This window comes from Hydra vulgaris, chromosome 11 (assembly GCF_038396675.1).
Source record: "Hydra vulgaris chromosome 11, alternate assembly HydraT2T_AEP".
Lineage (NCBI taxonomy): Eukaryota > Metazoa > Cnidaria > Hydrozoa > Anthoathecata > Hydridae > Hydra > Hydra vulgaris.
Genome location: NC_088930.1, coordinates 16,705,692 through 16,722,665, shown reverse-complemented (window position 1 = coordinate 16,722,665; position 16,974 = coordinate 16,705,692). Strand labels below are relative to the sequence as shown.

The 16,974-nt window shown below is 25.3% G+C and overlaps 1 protein-coding gene across 10 annotated transcripts in view; it reads right to left on the bottom strand.

The window, feature by feature from the left end:
• The window catches only part of LOC100205910 (R3H domain-containing protein 1), a 48,899-nt gene that overhangs the window by 20,981 nt on the left and 10,944 nt on the right, over positions 1-16,974 (bottom strand). For all 10 annotated transcript variants that reach the window (XM_065810283.1, XM_065810286.1, XM_065810287.1 and 7 more), the window contains 5 exons: positions 15,939-16,136; positions 9,692-9,757; positions 9,416-9,605; positions 2,595-2,673; positions 2,145-2,345 (listed from right to left, as the gene is read on the bottom strand). In XM_065810283.1, the coding sequence (XP_065666355.1) occupies positions 2,145-2,345; positions 2,595-2,673; positions 9,416-9,605; positions 9,692-9,757; positions 15,939-16,112 (710 nt within the window). In that variant the 5' untranslated portion in view covers positions 16,113-16,136. The remainder of the gene's footprint in view (positions 1-2,144; positions 2,346-2,594; positions 2,674-9,415; positions 9,606-9,691; positions 9,758-15,938; positions 16,137-16,974) is intronic.

Sequence of the window (16,974 nt, the reverse complement as noted above, 5' to 3'; positions counted from 1 at the left end):
TTAATTTTAAAAACTGCTTTGAAAGGTAACTTGAAAAACAGAATATACTATACTAAAAATAAATTTACTGCATATTTAAAAAAAAAAATACACACACAAGCAAGGCAAGGGGCTATTTAAGCAATCATGACTTGGGATGGGTTAAAGCCATTAATTGATCTTACAAAAAGTAATTTGATCAATTAATTAATATTTAATTGAAAGTAATTTGAAGCAAAAGTGATCACTAATTTTAATATTCCTGGGTAAAAATTTTTATGAAAAAAGGTTTTAGCATGATTTAAAATGTTGTCAATACAAAATAACCTGGTTAGACAAATAATACTTTTGGTTATTTGTCAGTCAGGTTAGGCAAAGCTAATTTCAAAATTAACACGTGTACTTTTCACACCACCAGTATTATCAAAAAGTGTTTGTCTTTTAAGTTTGTTTATTTGTATACGCTTTTTAAGTGGATTAAAGAAGTAATGAGCTTTTAATTACCTCATTTCTATTTTATTTTTTATTTTTTTATATAACAATAAGTATTTTTATCCTGTATTTGTATTACCTAGATTAACATCTGTTTTAAACAAATATCTAAAAATAGTTGTGAGAGTCTTATGAAAGAACTTTACAATTTTTGCTGCAGTAAATTTGTTGTTTTTTATGCAAAAAATTTTATGATCTAGCATATTTGAGTTAATTTACCCATTGGCACACTAGATTACTATAGAATTAGGCAGGGGAAGTATTCTTCAGATTAAACTTTGTTTAATGTGAAGAATACTTGTACAAATGATCATAAGACATAATTTATGTGAACAGTGGTGAAACAGAAAAAATCAATAAAGAAAACATCTATTTGTTGAATTATGTTGATGATTTTTTGAATGGCTTTTCCATAGCAATAGCTGGACTAACCAGCTCAGCATGATCAAGGGGTGCATCCAGGTTAATAATAAGTTATAATTGTAGTAGTTATATTTAATTCAAATAATTATATAAATTTATCATTTTTATTCTTTGAAAGATATAGAATAAATGTAAGTTAATTTAAATAAATTAACTTACATTTATTCTATAATAATAATCTTAAATAAATTAAGTTCATTCAATTCAAGTTAATTTTATTTTGAATAATGTCTGTATTCTCTATTAATTTATGAAATGCTGGATCTGTCACTATTTTTTTATATTGGTAAAAAGTATATTTCTTAATTATTATTCTCAATTATCTGCAAGCATAATTAATTACTATTTATGCTTGCAGATTTAACTAGCAGTTTAAAAGCTGACTATGATAAAAAAAAATAGGAGATTAAGGAAGAACTAGACATAATCTACAAATCATCTGGAGCATGAGTATATGAGTGTGGGGTGATTCTTGCTTAATTGGAATTTAACCAATTGTTAGCTCACACTTGATTAAATTCAAGTGTGAGCTATGATGACCTAATCATGTTCAATGATTCTAATAAATATCTTTAGGAAAACTTCATTGTTTCTAGCAGCTGGTTGACTCTCCAATAATAAAGCAGAGATCAAACATGTTTGCTGTGTAAAAAATTAAAATTTAGTTTATTCAAAGTTTCCAACCTTTTTTCAGAAATTTAAAATTATAACAAGTAGCTTCGTCATTGTCACTTGGTGGTTACTTTTACCATACCTTTCTGAAACTCATGTTTCTCAGTTGATTGAAGAGGGAGCCCTATAATATTCAAAACTATATACATCAAGAGCTTATTTTTAAAATACGGTATGAGCAACTTTGATTTTATGGCTGTGAATATTATTTAAATAAACAATTAAAAAAAATTAGCTTTAAGAAGCATAAAATGTTTTAAAAAGTAGAGATTTAAAAGTGGATGATAGGGTGTGAAATGTTCTTCATATATCTAGCATTGCTAGAGTTCATTTACAGGTTAACAGTTTTAGTAGTTACTGTATACTGATGCCACCTAAAATATATGCACAAAAAAAAAATCTAATGTACTAAAGTAATTTTTTTTTTTTCATAATTTGCACTAGAAGCTTGGACGAATAAATAATTGCAAGAGTTATTTTCAATACATTAATATATTTATAAATATACTATGTATATGGAAAACTTAAAAATCAAAATATTAGTTAAGTAGTAAACTTTTGGAAAAATATTGACTTACATTCTTGATGAGGGCGTCTTACTAATAACAACACATTTGCCTGTTGAATCTATATTATGATCAAGTCCAAAGTATGCAGCTACCCTGTGTACAAGCATGCGATGGTAAGAAGTCATTGGAGGATATCGGAAATGGGTTCGAGGAACATCATTGATAAATTCTGTAAATTCTTTTTCCAGCTTTAGTAGCATCAATCTATCTCTATTTAAAAGAAAAAAATTTAATAATTTTTCCATTTTTAAAAAACACACTATTAAAAAACATTTTAAAATAAAAAAAACATTTTAAAAGAAACTAGTTATCAATGTTATTTTCTAAACCTGCGGACAGCAGTTTTTGATAGGGAGTTGATAACAAATAATCAAATAAAAAATACTTTCTTTTTTGTTTTCTGTTTTACAGTAAATATATTATTGAAAAAATGAAAATTATCCACAATATATTCCAAACCTTGGGTTTTCCCTAAGCGTTTTAACCATAAATTCATGTAAATCCACACCAGTTGAGTCTTTGTAATCGAGTGAATTTTCTAAAAACATATAATATAAGTAAATAAATATAATATATCAAAAAAGAAAACAACAACAAACAAAATTAAAACATTTACTTAAATAACAAAAATTAAGTTTAATATTAGTAAACTTAATAGTGATCTTATAGTAAATGCCATCATTTTAAAATATGCCTGGGATATAGATCTTTTTTTTTAATTTGAACAAGTTGAATAGCATGGTCTGTAACTTTTTTTGATTTGAATGAGTTGAATAGCATGGTCTGTAACTTTTTTCTGTTTTGATTTTAATAATGCTTAACATCTTAACTAGTTACAAAAAAAAAAGAGAAAAAAATGCAGACATGTATGTGTACATTTGATATTCATTTTTCACATCAGACATCAGATGCTAAAAAAAATTTGATTGCAACTTTGTTTCTAAACAACCTTTTTTCCCCAAAAAAAAAGCTATAGAGGAAGGAAAGGGGGAGGGGGGATTTACAGTCAAATACTATTATTACATGACTAAATTATGTGGACTTTAAGCTTCTCCAGAACAAAAAAAAAATGTCAAAACAAAATGTTACAAAACCTTTTAGTTAACAACTAGAGTTGTTAACTAGAAGGTTTTGTAAACTTCTTTTAAAAAAATTTCTTTTGAAGGAATATTATAAGGAATTTTTTTTTTGTACCAAATTAAATAAAACATTTAAAACTGTTGACCAAATCAACTGTATTAATTAAAGATTTATATTAAAAAGGCAAGAAGTAACTGAAAAACTGCTTGCCTTCATGCTCAAAGCAAATATGTCAATGTGCCTTATAAATCACTAATCATTCATTCAATTTATTTAAAACTTAAAGCAAGATGTCTCAACAGCAAAAAATATATATTTCAATTCCAAAAAAGAAAAGATCATACTTTTTATCGCAAACTTGAGGTGTTAAAAATCAGTTAAATATTTTTTCTTAATGAAAAGTTCATAACAAAATCTATGTATGCGTTGCTTTCTATTTGATGGTAAAGTTCATGTTGCTTACCTTCCCATTTTTCCAAATCAGCTTTAGCCTCTGTCTAAATTTTGAAACTAAAATGCAGGTCTATACGTATTTTTAAAAATTATTTTGAAAGCACTAATAACTTATGAACACCCATCAAAATGTGAACGACAATTTCTGATTTGTATTAATAAATTTTTATTAACTTCACTTCAATTTTTCAAATATGGGAGAATCAAATTTCAATGTGCATACTAAAAGTTTTATAATTTTATATCTTTTTATAATTTTTATATTATAATTTTTTAACTTTAATAATTATATCTTGTAGAATAGTTTTGAACTGTCTATATTTTTAGTAAGCAAAATATTTAGCTTATTTGAAAGTTGGCTTTTTGTCTAATGATAAATAGTGCATAACAAAATTTATAATATATTCTTCACATTTGATGATAACGGAGAGGACATTATTTTTTGAATTTTACTGTATACTCTCTGAGATACACAAATCAAAAAGCAGTTGTGGCGCAGTGGTTAGAGTTCTGGCTTTGAAACCAAGAGAGTCCAAGTTCTATGACTGCTCTGACCATTTAAGCAACACTGGTTTTGCAGAGAAAAAAAACAAAAAAAGAAAAACAAGCATTTTACTGTAATTTTGATACATGAGAATATAAAAAGTAAAATGAAGGGGCTTTTTCTTGTCTTTAAGGTAATAGACAACTTCAAGCCAGCACTACATAAATACACACACACCATAGATATGTGTATAAATGATCAAAGAATCATTTAACATCTTTTTATTTATATAACAATTATTAACATTTTTTTTTAAAAAGTTTTGCTTAACAGTTTATTGAATGTTTCCAGTTAATATTAAGGATTATTTGTGTTTAATTATTTTTCAAGCCAATGCAATGTAAAACAATCAAAAAGAAGTATAAGATAAGACTTGCCATGACCTATTTTACTGTTCACTCTTTGGTTGAAAGTATTATTTTCATTGGTTGAAAAGTATTATTAAAAAAAAAAAAGATTAGCTGTTCATATTGGCATTCTTTTGACACAACATCTCTATTTTAATCAAAACAACATTATTTTTTATTAACAACAGTAGCCTAGTGGTAAGACACTAAGCTCTTAATCTAGAGTTTCAAAGTTTAAAGCCATCACACACCTCTAGAAATACTGTAATTAACTTGCTTATCTGTGCAGTAGCCTTGTTTATCAAGGTTAATTTTTCAGAGATTGACAAAGACAGATCTCAGGGTTTACAGAGTTGCAAATAAAACAAAGTAATAAAAAAATATTCTTTCGTAAAAGAAAACTGAAAAACAAATGAAATATTTTTCAATAAAACAACTATTATTTTAAGGAAATAATAAAGAAAGTTAGTGTTTTCCAAATATGTACAGGGCGTTAGTCAGCCTTGAGGGGGCCCATTATATGCGGTTTTCCTAAATGCTAATAAAATTGCAATTCCCAATTTTAAGCCAACAAAAAAATCCCATTCTCAGACTAAACTTTGTCAAATAATATATATTATTGAATAATATATATCGAAACTATTGACAAGCAACCACTCTAGATATTTTAAAATATTTGATAAAGGTCAATATTATGGCCTTCTAGTTTTTTATTTCTTTGTTATTTTATAACAACTGAATTAGGTAGACTTTTTACTTGTTTTAATTTATTGATAAAAAGATTGTTGAATAAAATATTAGGGTGTTTAGAGTAAGACTTGTTAGGCTCAGACTAAAATCGTTTTTTAAGCAATTGTTTTGTTTTCATTGTCATTCAAAAACATTTTCTGATCCCAGTACCATTTCCTGACTAAGTTTTTTGAAAAGATATCTGTGAAATATAAATTATAAACAATTATATATGATTAAAAACACAATTGTTTTTTTTATTTTAATAACAATTTAATTATTAAAATAAAAAAGAAATCTAAATAAAATATAAATACTTTAGATTTCTTTACTTCACTGCTAGCCTATTTATAACTTTAATGTTCTTAATTTTAAAATGTAAATGCTTAAATTTGAATTTAAAATATAAAAGTAATAATTTAAAACAAGCTCGCTTTACAACTGCTGTTTTTAAAAACATTTCCTTTGATAAAACAATTTTTTACATAATGGGGTTTAAGGTAGAATTTGAGGACTCCCAAATCTTTTTTTTTTTTTTAAACAGGCAAAACCTGGTATGTAAAAATAATTTGTTAACCAAAAAACCAAAACTTGATTTACATTTAAAGTCAACTGAAACCTTTTTTCGATTTATATTAATTTCATAAATTTTTTCGATTAGCGTTGCTTGTGTAGAAAGGCTGTTTTTAAAAGTAAAAATTTGCATACGCAACTATAAAGTTGAAAAAAAGAAAAAGTGCCTATTTAGACAATGTTTTATTTATTTATTTTTTCTTTTTTTGAAATATTTTATTAGAGAATTTATAAAATTGTATCCTTTTTAAACATAAATATATGTTTTTTGAAAGACCTTTTCATCAAGGGAAGTTTATAAAATGTTTCAAATTAAATAAAAACTATTAAATATTTAAACTTTTTATTCATAAATGTATTCCTATTTTTAACATCAGAGCTCCAAATTTGTTTCCAAATTCCTATTTTTAATATCAGGGCTCCAAAAGTGTATCGCGATTGCTTTTTGCACCTTCGCAATTAGTTTTTTTGTGTGGAAACCAATAATATACTACTTCTAATATAAAGTTAAAATTAGTGTGATTTACTTAATGGATAAAATACATCATAGTAAATTTACCTACAAGCTAAAGCAAAACAACCAGTTACTACAGTTAAGTTACTCAACTATTAAATATACTAAATATGCTTAAAGACATTTACTTGCAAAAGTTAGCCACAGAAACTTTTATCTGGTGTTGTTAACACATAATAAGCTTCTAATTAATTTATTTTTAACAAGTAATTTTGAGAATAGAATATGAAAAATGCAATATAACTTTCTTAAATTACAAACGCAATACAATTTTATAACAGAACGCAATATAATTTTCTTAAATTATTTATTGCGATCTTAGGCGCATTTGCCATAGGGCAAAACTAGGCAGCTGCCTAGAGGGGCCAACCATAAAGGGATGCTCATTTTTTTACTTTCTTTGAAAAATTTAATCAGGCATTTTTTTATTTTGTTTTTTAATCACATAATCAAAATTAATTTTGAATTTATTTGAATTTTTAAGGTCCATAATTTATGATTAGTTTAAAATATACAACAAAGATTTGAAGCAATGATAGCTATAAGTTAAAAAGAAAAACATTGCGCAAGGATCGATTCTTGGTCTACTCCTGTTTTTAATTTATATAGATGACTTCGGCAATGCATCTTTAAAACTGAATTCAGTCATGTTTGCAGATGACACTAATCTATTCATTATTAACAATGATATCAAAAAACTACATGCGAATATGAATGCTGAACAAAATAAAGTAAACAATTGGTTAACAAGGGCTAACAAATTCTTGCTTAATGCAGAGAAAATAAATATATACTATCTCATAAAAAAATACAAGAAAATCTTCTTATCAAGTTGCCTGACTTATTCCTAAATGATAAACTAACTAAAAAGCAATCCAATATAAGATTCTCTAAAAATATTTTTGATGAAAAGTTATTCTGGCTTCCTCATAAAATACATTTAGCCAAAAAAAACCAAACTCCTAGGTTTGATTATACATCAAGTTCGCTTATACATCAATACACCAAGTCTTGTTTTAATCTTTTTTGGGATAATTTATAGCTTTATTTGCTATGCAAACATTTCATGTGCAAGTACTCAAACATCAAAGCTTAAGAAATTTTGTAGTTTACAAAAACATCCTTTTAGAACCATTTACTTTAAAGATAGACTCAAACTAACCCCTTAATGAAAAATATGAAAATAAATGTATATGAAACAAATATCTACCAGCATCTAATTTTCATGTATCGTTACATTAACAATATCTCTCCTCCAAGCTTTTATAACAAATTTGGAATAAAAAAAAAAAAATATATCATCTCATAGCAAATATGACGAACACATATAAACTGCCTTGGATAATTAATAAATATTTAGAATATAGCATTTCATATTGAGGGCCAAACGTAGAGAATACCTTTCAAAAAAGATTCAAGAATATGGTAAATTTGTTACATTCGTTCAAGTTAATTACAAAAAAAAATTTTAAAACTTAAGAAACATTTTTGGTTTAAGTTATAATAATTGTTGTTAAATCCGTTCTTGTGTTGTTTTTACATTTTGTTTGTTGCATAATAATTTTACTAGCGCATTATGCCTTTTATTACAATATTTTATTGAAATTTTATTACGTATATATTATAACATATTACAATATTCTTTTGAAATTATGTTAAAGGGACTCTACAAAAAAATTGTGATGACATGGTTATGCTCGTCTTCTTTAGGCCCCTGACTGTTTTAATTATACTTTTATTTTATATTATGAAATTGTGAAAGTTATATTTTATGTTAAAACTGAGAAAACTCACATTATAAAACTTTATTTTTGTTACGTTGCTTAATAGAAAGTACTGGTTTCTATTGTTACTTATACAGTGTATTTTCTTATTAAATCAATAAATTAACAACAACAACAACAACAACAACAACAAAATCAGTTATTGGTTTTTACTATAGATATTTTGTAGATTGTTTTAACTTCTATAACAAATTATCAGACGATTTTTAATATGCCTAAGGGCGCCACAAATGCAAAACAAATTGTGATATCAAAATTAAACATTTTGTATAAATACAAAATTTGTATTCTGGAATTTATTTTAAAAAGAAATATATTTGTACAAGAGAACGTTAGTCTTTTAAATTTTTTTTTTTTTTAACATAATTTTGAATTTAAAATTTTATATTTTAAAAAAACTTGAAAGAATTTAAAAGGGTTTTGTTAATTTTTAACACTTAAAAATTATTTTTTGCTAATTTTTAACACTTGCTTAAAAAATAACAATAAAAACTTATTACTGTTACTTTGGTTAATTTATTGATTTAATAAGTAATAATAATCTAACATAGGGGAGAGTGGGGTGCTGGCAAACAGTGGGTATGCAAGTTAAAGACACCAGTTATTCGAAATTGATCATTTTTTATTGCTTATCATTTGCTTCATCTATTCAGTCACAAACCCTCAACATGCAACTATACATTGTATAATAATAGAAACCAGTGTTTTCTACTAAGCATTGTAACAACAATAAAGTTAAAACAAGAGTTTTATGAGATATTATTTATATATGAGAGATATGTTTAGGGTTTCAAAAAAAATTTTTTTTTGCAATTAGATTTTTTTTGCATTAGTTTGAGCCTTGAACATTAAAGATTATTTTAAGAGTATTTATGATTGCTATATTTTTAAATAGATAAAGATACAGCAAAATTCACTTATGATTGAGAAATACTAATTTAACTGTTTTTTTGTACCAAAAGTAAAAACTCCATTGGCCTTAATGGTGCTGGGAAGCCATGCTGAAAAACAACACCAAAAAAATTGCTTTATAAAATGTATTCCTAGCTAACACCCTGATGTATTACTCTCAAAAGCATTTCAACAATCAAAGCTACAAGGTTTGAGGCAAACTGCATACTACATGCAAATGAGATTTTCAAAACAACCTATTATTTAAATAATTTTATATTTTCTTTTTTTTGACTTGATTTTCATTTAGTCATTATCTTAAACTGATTGTTATAAATTAGACAAAAACTAGATAAGATAAAAACCTCTGTTAAGAGAAGATGCAGTTGAAGAAGGGGATGCACTGTATTCTACACTGGTTTGTTTAGAGGGAGTTGAAATATGCTTAACAGAAACATTGGATTGTTTGTCTTCAACATCAGTACCATTTGAAGTAGTATAATTAGTATCTTGATATTTATTTATTGGTAAATCCTCATTAATACCATCCTCAGGCTAAATTAAGACAACTCATTTAATTAAAAAATATGAACAAAATCATTATATACGCATGTAAGGGTTAAAAAAAAAAAAGAGCTTACTTTATTATTTAATGAAGATGCATTTGTAACTGTAGCACTTTTATTTTGAAGCTTTGGTGGATGTTTCTAGAAACAAAATATTACTTAATAACATCTAATATCTTTGAACACAAAACTTTTTTTTTTTGTAAAACTAATTACCTGCAAAATCAATTCAAAGATATAAAAATATATGTTTAATACAACTTGATAATTTTTTTTAAATAAAGTCTTTTAATGGAGTCATAAAACTCTTTGATGTTATAAAAACTGAATAGGCACTTCAACAAAAAAAAATTATTTATTTTTTAATAGAAAAGTTGCAAAGAAAAATGAAACTTTCTTTTTAATAATAAGATTTAAGACTATGTTAATTGTTTTCATTCACTACAAAATTGTCACCATTAGCTCTTCACATTAAAATAAAAATAAAAAATTTGAAATCCTATAAATTGAGTAAAACCTTAAATATAATTAATTAAAGCTAAAAATTCATTTTTCTTTGCAGCTTTTCTATTAAAAAATGTTTCATTGTTCAAATATAGTGACAATTTTGTCACATACTGTATGTATGTATGTATGTATGTATGTATGTATGTATGTATGTATGTATGTATGTATGTATGTATGTATGTATGTATACATATATATAATTTTGGACGCACTCGAAATATATGAAATTCCTGTTTAAGGTCATAAAAAAATCCTTGAAGTAGAAAAAGTGTCTAATAGTATAGTGTATATATATGAGTGTGTATATATATATGCATACATATTTTAGCTAGCATATATTTTCAAGAAAGTGCTCGATGAATTAAAGTAAATTAAAATAAATTAAGTTAAAATATAGCTATATTTATATATTTTTTATAAATAAAACTATGTATGTGAATAAAATATTTTATATTTGAATACTTGTATTAAGTTTAATGCAAAAACTAAACTATGTATACATATTTTTTTCTTATCACCCAGTCCTGCATAATAATTCAAAACATAAATAACCAATAACTATAACATTTTAATTTTACTTTCAATATATAAAATTTTTATTAATTTTTGAATCTGAACTTTTATGACGCAAGAATATATATTTATAATTGGAGAAAAAAGAAGCTAAGTCACTTTTTCATTGTTTCAAGGAAAATAAAAATAAAAACTAATTGGGAAAGTATTTTTTGAATATCTTTGAATAACTTAATATTTGTAAATAAAGATGATAAACAATCTTTATAAATGATATTATTGATTATAAAATAATAATAAAGATATATTCCAAAATATGTTATTAGATTTTTTTTGTTTTGTATTAAAACTTTTTTGAAACTCAGAAAAACTAAATAAATAAAAAAATCTGGAATTCCAGATATAAAAATATCTTTGAATAATGCCCCCCAAAAAACTTGACAGTCAGGAGACAATTGTAAAAAATGCTACACTAGATAGACAAGAGATATTTAAATAAAATTAATTAACTTAAAAAAAGAAAAGAAATCTCTAAAAATTTCAACTGTAAAAGAAAATTTTAATAAATTACGTTTATGATTACACAAAGAATAATTAACTTTGAAACTTTAATTTTTTATACTTTTATAAAATTAAGCGACATTTTTCAAGCCTTCTTAGGAAACACCAGCAGTTTTTTTTCTTGTTTATTCACACATAAGTTTTTTATTTTAGACAACTTGGTCATGGCTGTGTGCAAGTTTTATTATATTAATTACAATGTATTGAAGCATTTCAATACTTAGTGGAAAAAACAAAGTTTCAAAAAAAAAACTGACAAAATAGGTAATTAAAATAAATTTAAATAGAAAAAAGTAAAAACGTAATAATTTACAGAATTTTCGTACTGTTTTTATTTCTGTTTCTTTACGGTGGTTTTTATTTTCAGCAACAAATTTGGATAAGGCTAAGTATAAAAAAAAAAAATTAAGACATTAAAAAGAATGACTTTCCTGCATGTTATTTGTTTTTTTAAAAGAGGAAAGCAAAAATATAAATTGCTATCTGTTAAAATATATTTGTATAATTCTAATGTATCATTTATATATTGTCTCTATATGAATAGGTATATGTAATGCATGCATATATGTTTATGTATACACTCATATGTTGGTTTTTTATCATATTATATCAGGTTGTTGTCATGCATGCATGTATACGTATCTACCTCATATTTTACTTTCTACATCACCTTTTTAATTAATTAATAATATGCCCATGGTTCAAATCCCACCACTATTCAACTTTTCTTTGTTTTTCTTTTAAATCCCGTTGCTCACATATTTGCTTTGTAACCATTTATCTTTTTTTTTTTTGTATATAAAAAATCTTTCTTTTCTATGTTTTTGAATGATAGGCATCTCTTCACAATCAAATTTCTTATACCATTTAAGCCTCGCACTGTATTTTCTATGTTTATATGTGTGTGCACATATATACATAGCTTTTAAGCTTCAATTACACCACGGCCTCTGCACATTTTTCACATAGCCTTAATTGTTTCATATCACCTTTCTATTCCTGTACATTTTTTATCACTAATCTTTTAGTATTTTGTAATTTTGGATACCTTTTGCTTTTAACATTCAGCTGAGTGTGCTTAGTTTTACCCGCCTTTCTCCAATTGGTCTACTATGTTATTGGTGAAATATTAATAAATCTTAGCTTGAATTTTGTGCTTTTATACTGGACATCTATCTAACACCTTTTAATAGCTTTTAGCTAACTCTTACTCTAATATAGTCTTTTAGTCTTCTATCCTTGAGGCTACTACGGCTGTATGTGTTCCACTAAAGTAACTTGTTTTCGAGTTCAGTTGTGAATGATAAATGTTAATGTAACAACTATACGTATTGCAAAAAAAATCTTTTAAAATACCAAATTTAATAACAACCACCCTAAAAAAACAAAAATAAAAACAGTACGCAAATTATTTAAATTATTAATTTTTTCAATTAAAATTATTTTTAATTTCATATTTTGTTAGTTTTTTTACTTAGTTTTTTTTTGCTCAGTATCAAAATGCTTAATATAATAAAACTTGTTAATGGCCGTGACCAAGTTGTCTAAATAAAAAACTTTTTTGTGGACAAATAAGACGAAAAACCGCATACGTCTCCTGGGAAGGCATGTTTTTTTTAATACAAAGTAACAAACTATTTTGTTTTAATTGTTTAATAAGGAAACAAAATATTATTCAATTTATCAAAGGCATAACTTCTTATACAATGTTTTATTTCAACAAGATTCTAATAAAACAAATGCTAGTTGATTTATTTAATAAATGAAAAAATCAATCTATTTTTAAAACATTTATGCTTTGTTCAGTTAACAAAGTTTAAAAAAAAAAAGTTAACAAGTTTTAAAAAAAAAAAAAAATTTAAACAACATTTTTTGTATCAAGATAATTTAGAACAAAACTACAGCGGAGAAAATAGAATTAGCCTCACCATGTGCTGATCCAATATTTTGTAAATCTGTGAACAAGTTTGTGCGGTACAACTTTTGTATCCACACACATATAATTACTGTTACAAACAACAACTTTTTAGATTATAATATAGCATAATTAAATTGCGGAACATTTGATAAAACCATAAAATGTATAATACTTGATATTTGCGGTAACAAATAGAATTAGCCTCATCAATAATTATTTTCAGTTTACTTGTATATTTTGATCTGGTGATACGCATTTGTGAGTTAGTTTTTTATTATTATTTGTAAGTTAAACAAAGACTGTGAAATCAGTGCTCATAAAGTTTTTAACATTTGGTTTTTGATACCTTTATTTGAAATGGGACGTGGTAAGCGTTTAACAAATGAAGAATTAGCAGTAATCAAAGCATACAAAGATACAGGCTTATCTAATCGGGAAATTGCAAAGAAAATTAAAAGATCTCCAAAAGTGGTTAACAATTACTTCAAGATTGGCGTTAATTATGGAGCCTATAAGGGAAGTGGTGGTAAACGTAAAATTGATAATCGTACTAAACGAGTTATTGTACGTCGTGCTGCTGCTCAGCACATGACTGCATCTCAAATTCGTGCTGATTTACAATTACCTGTATCTGTTCAACGTGTGAGACAAATCTTACATGAAGATCCAAACACAGTTTGGAAAAAGCGTAAACCAAAACCAAAACTTACTGCTCGTCATAAAAAAGTTAGATTACAATTTGCGAAAGAACACATGTCTTGGCAAGAAGAGTGGCATCAAGTTCTCTTCAGTGATGAAAAAAAGTTCAATCTAGATGGTCCTGATGGCTATCAATATTACTGGCACGATCTTCGAAAAGAGAAAGAAACTCGGATGAGTCGTAACTTTGGGGGTGGAAATGTTATGGTTTGGGGGGCTTTTTCCTTTGCTGGAAAACTTCCACTGGCATGGATTTCAACAAAAATGAATTCACAGGACTACATTGACTTATTAGAAATAAGTTTACTTGAACATGGTGAGGAATTGATGGGTGAAACTTTCACTTTCCAACAAGATAATGCTACTATCCATAATTCAAAGCTTACAAAAGCTTGGTTTAGAGAAAAAAATATTCACGTAATGGAATGGCCCGCACGTAGTCCAGACCTTAACCCAATTGAAAATCTATGGGGAATACTTTCTAGAAAGGTTTATGAAAATGGTAAGCAATTTGAATGCACTTTGGAGCTGAAAACTCGTATCAGAGAAGCTTGGAATGAAATATCTATAGAAACTATCCAAAATCTTGTGACTAGTATGTCAAACCGCATATTTGAAGTCATTAAAAATTCAGGAAGCTATACTAAATACTAAATGAGCGAAAAAACAAAATATTTTCTTTATTTTTTGTATATAACGCTAATGAGGCTAATTCTATTTTCTCCACAAATTGAATATTTTTAATTTTTTTTCCATTTGGAATTAATTAAGCATACCAATTTATAAACTTTTTAGTTGTAGTAGAAGTAACAAGAAATAAAGTAGATTTCATAATTGTTTACCTGCAATTTTTGTTAAATTAGAACAAAAAATAAAGGTGAGGCTAATTCTATTTTCTCCGCTGTATTTGAACAAGGATATTTTAAGTAACAGCTCTACATCAATTTTTAACCTTGTCTAAAAGAAAAAAGGCATCGTTAGAAGAACCAAGTATGACAAGAGTATTCAATAAAAAGACAAATAAAAGATCTGTTTTAAAACCCATAATTTAAAATTACAGGTAATTCCCAATAACTTGAAGCTACAAGTGACCAAGGAAAATTGATCGACTTATATGCTCAACAAAAGCAAATTCAATCAAGTTGAACTTTGGCTGATATGAGAAATTAATTTGAGTTAAGGCGATTTTTCTTAATTTAATGCTAAAGTATATACATTAAATTTACATCATTATTCTAATGTTTCAATAAAAGAAGTTATGGATTGTATTTACGCATACAGTCAAAAGATAACATTCAGCGACACAATGACTTCTTTATTACTTGGTAATAAAATTGCGTCTAAAAGGTGGTCTTATTTAGAAATTCATTAAACTATAAAATAATTGTTTTGTAACAGTTTATCATGATTTACTTTTTAACAGTTTTAATTTACCATTATTTTATGTCTGATACAATCTATTCTATAAAGATCTAAATACAAAAAAAAAAAAAAAAAATAAAGAAACTACAAAGCTACAGTTATTTATGTTTTATAAAAAATGACTTCTTTTTTAAAAAAATTTAGTTATTTAAGTTATGCCGGAGAAATTAGCTGAAAGGGGACAAATAAAACAGCTAAACGGGGACAAATAAAACAGAGATAATAAAAGTTCAAGATAACAAAATTTCCACCAACTAAGAATTAACTGTATCATAAAAATTTGTGTCATAAAAATTTTTAACTTCTTACTTTCGAGGGAGACATAATATAATAAGACCAAGAGTCTAAATTATAGAACAAGTTCCTAATATTATAAAACTAACATAAAAATCAATATTTACATAATCAATATTTTAACAAATAAATTCTTAATACTTTTGAACTATTTTTTCTTTCTTAAATATATATTTTTTTAATGCTTTGGAAAAGAAAAACTATTTTTGAAATTTTCATATTATCTATTAAAAATTTATAAAGAAATATTTTTTTGTATAATTTTGCTTCATTTGAGACATAATAATAAGCCTATGGAAAGCCATTGAAAATATTAAATTAATTCATTATAAATTTTATATTATGTTATTTTTTAAAAATCTAACAACTTATAAAAAACAGTAAGATAAATTCAAGTAATTAAAATACCTCAGAAGTAGTCATTGGTCTTGGTGAATTCACCTTTGATGCATTTAAGTAATTATTTGTAGGTTGAAGTGACTTGAACTTTGGCAAACAAGTATTGTCTAGTATAACTTGATTCTCATTTTCTAATTGATTCAATTTTGAAGTAAATACTGGCGCTTGAGCAAAAGTAGCCATTGACTTCTGTTTGGAAATTTCAATCTAAAATAGATATTTATAGCCTCTTTAGAATTGTTTAGTTTCCAAAGTAAAATAGCGCTCTAGTATGTATGTATGTATGTATGTATGTATATATATATATATATATATATATATATATATATATATATATATATATATATATATATATAAAGCATTTAGATTAATTATTATTTAGATTACATGTAACTTATTATTTAGATACACACATCAACTGAATATCAAAGTAAAACATGAAAACGAGTGCCTCTGCAATAAATAAAGGTTTGAGGCAGCAATAGTTTTTTCATAAATCTTCGTTTTCTCTTATTTTTTGAAAATGTAAAGTGCACATTTAAAGAAGTTAAGCACACAAAATATATTATGAAATTGTGACTCCAGATATATTATCTGTTATAAAATTATATACATATTATATATATATATATATATATATATATATATATATATATATATATATATATATATATATATATATATATATATATATATATATATATATATATATATAAAGCATTTAGATTAATTATTATTTAGATTACATGTAACTTATTATTTAGATACACACATCAACTGAATATCAAAGTAAAACATGAAAACGAGTGCCTCTGCAATAAATAAAGGTTTGAGGCAGCAATAGTTTTTTCATAAATCTTCGTTTTCTCTTATTTTTTGAAAATGTAAAGTGCACATTTAAAGAAGTTAAGCACACAAAATATATTATGAAATTGTGACTCCAGATATATTATCTGTTATAAAATTATATACATATTATATATATATATATATATATATATATATATATATATATATATATATATATATATATATATATATATAT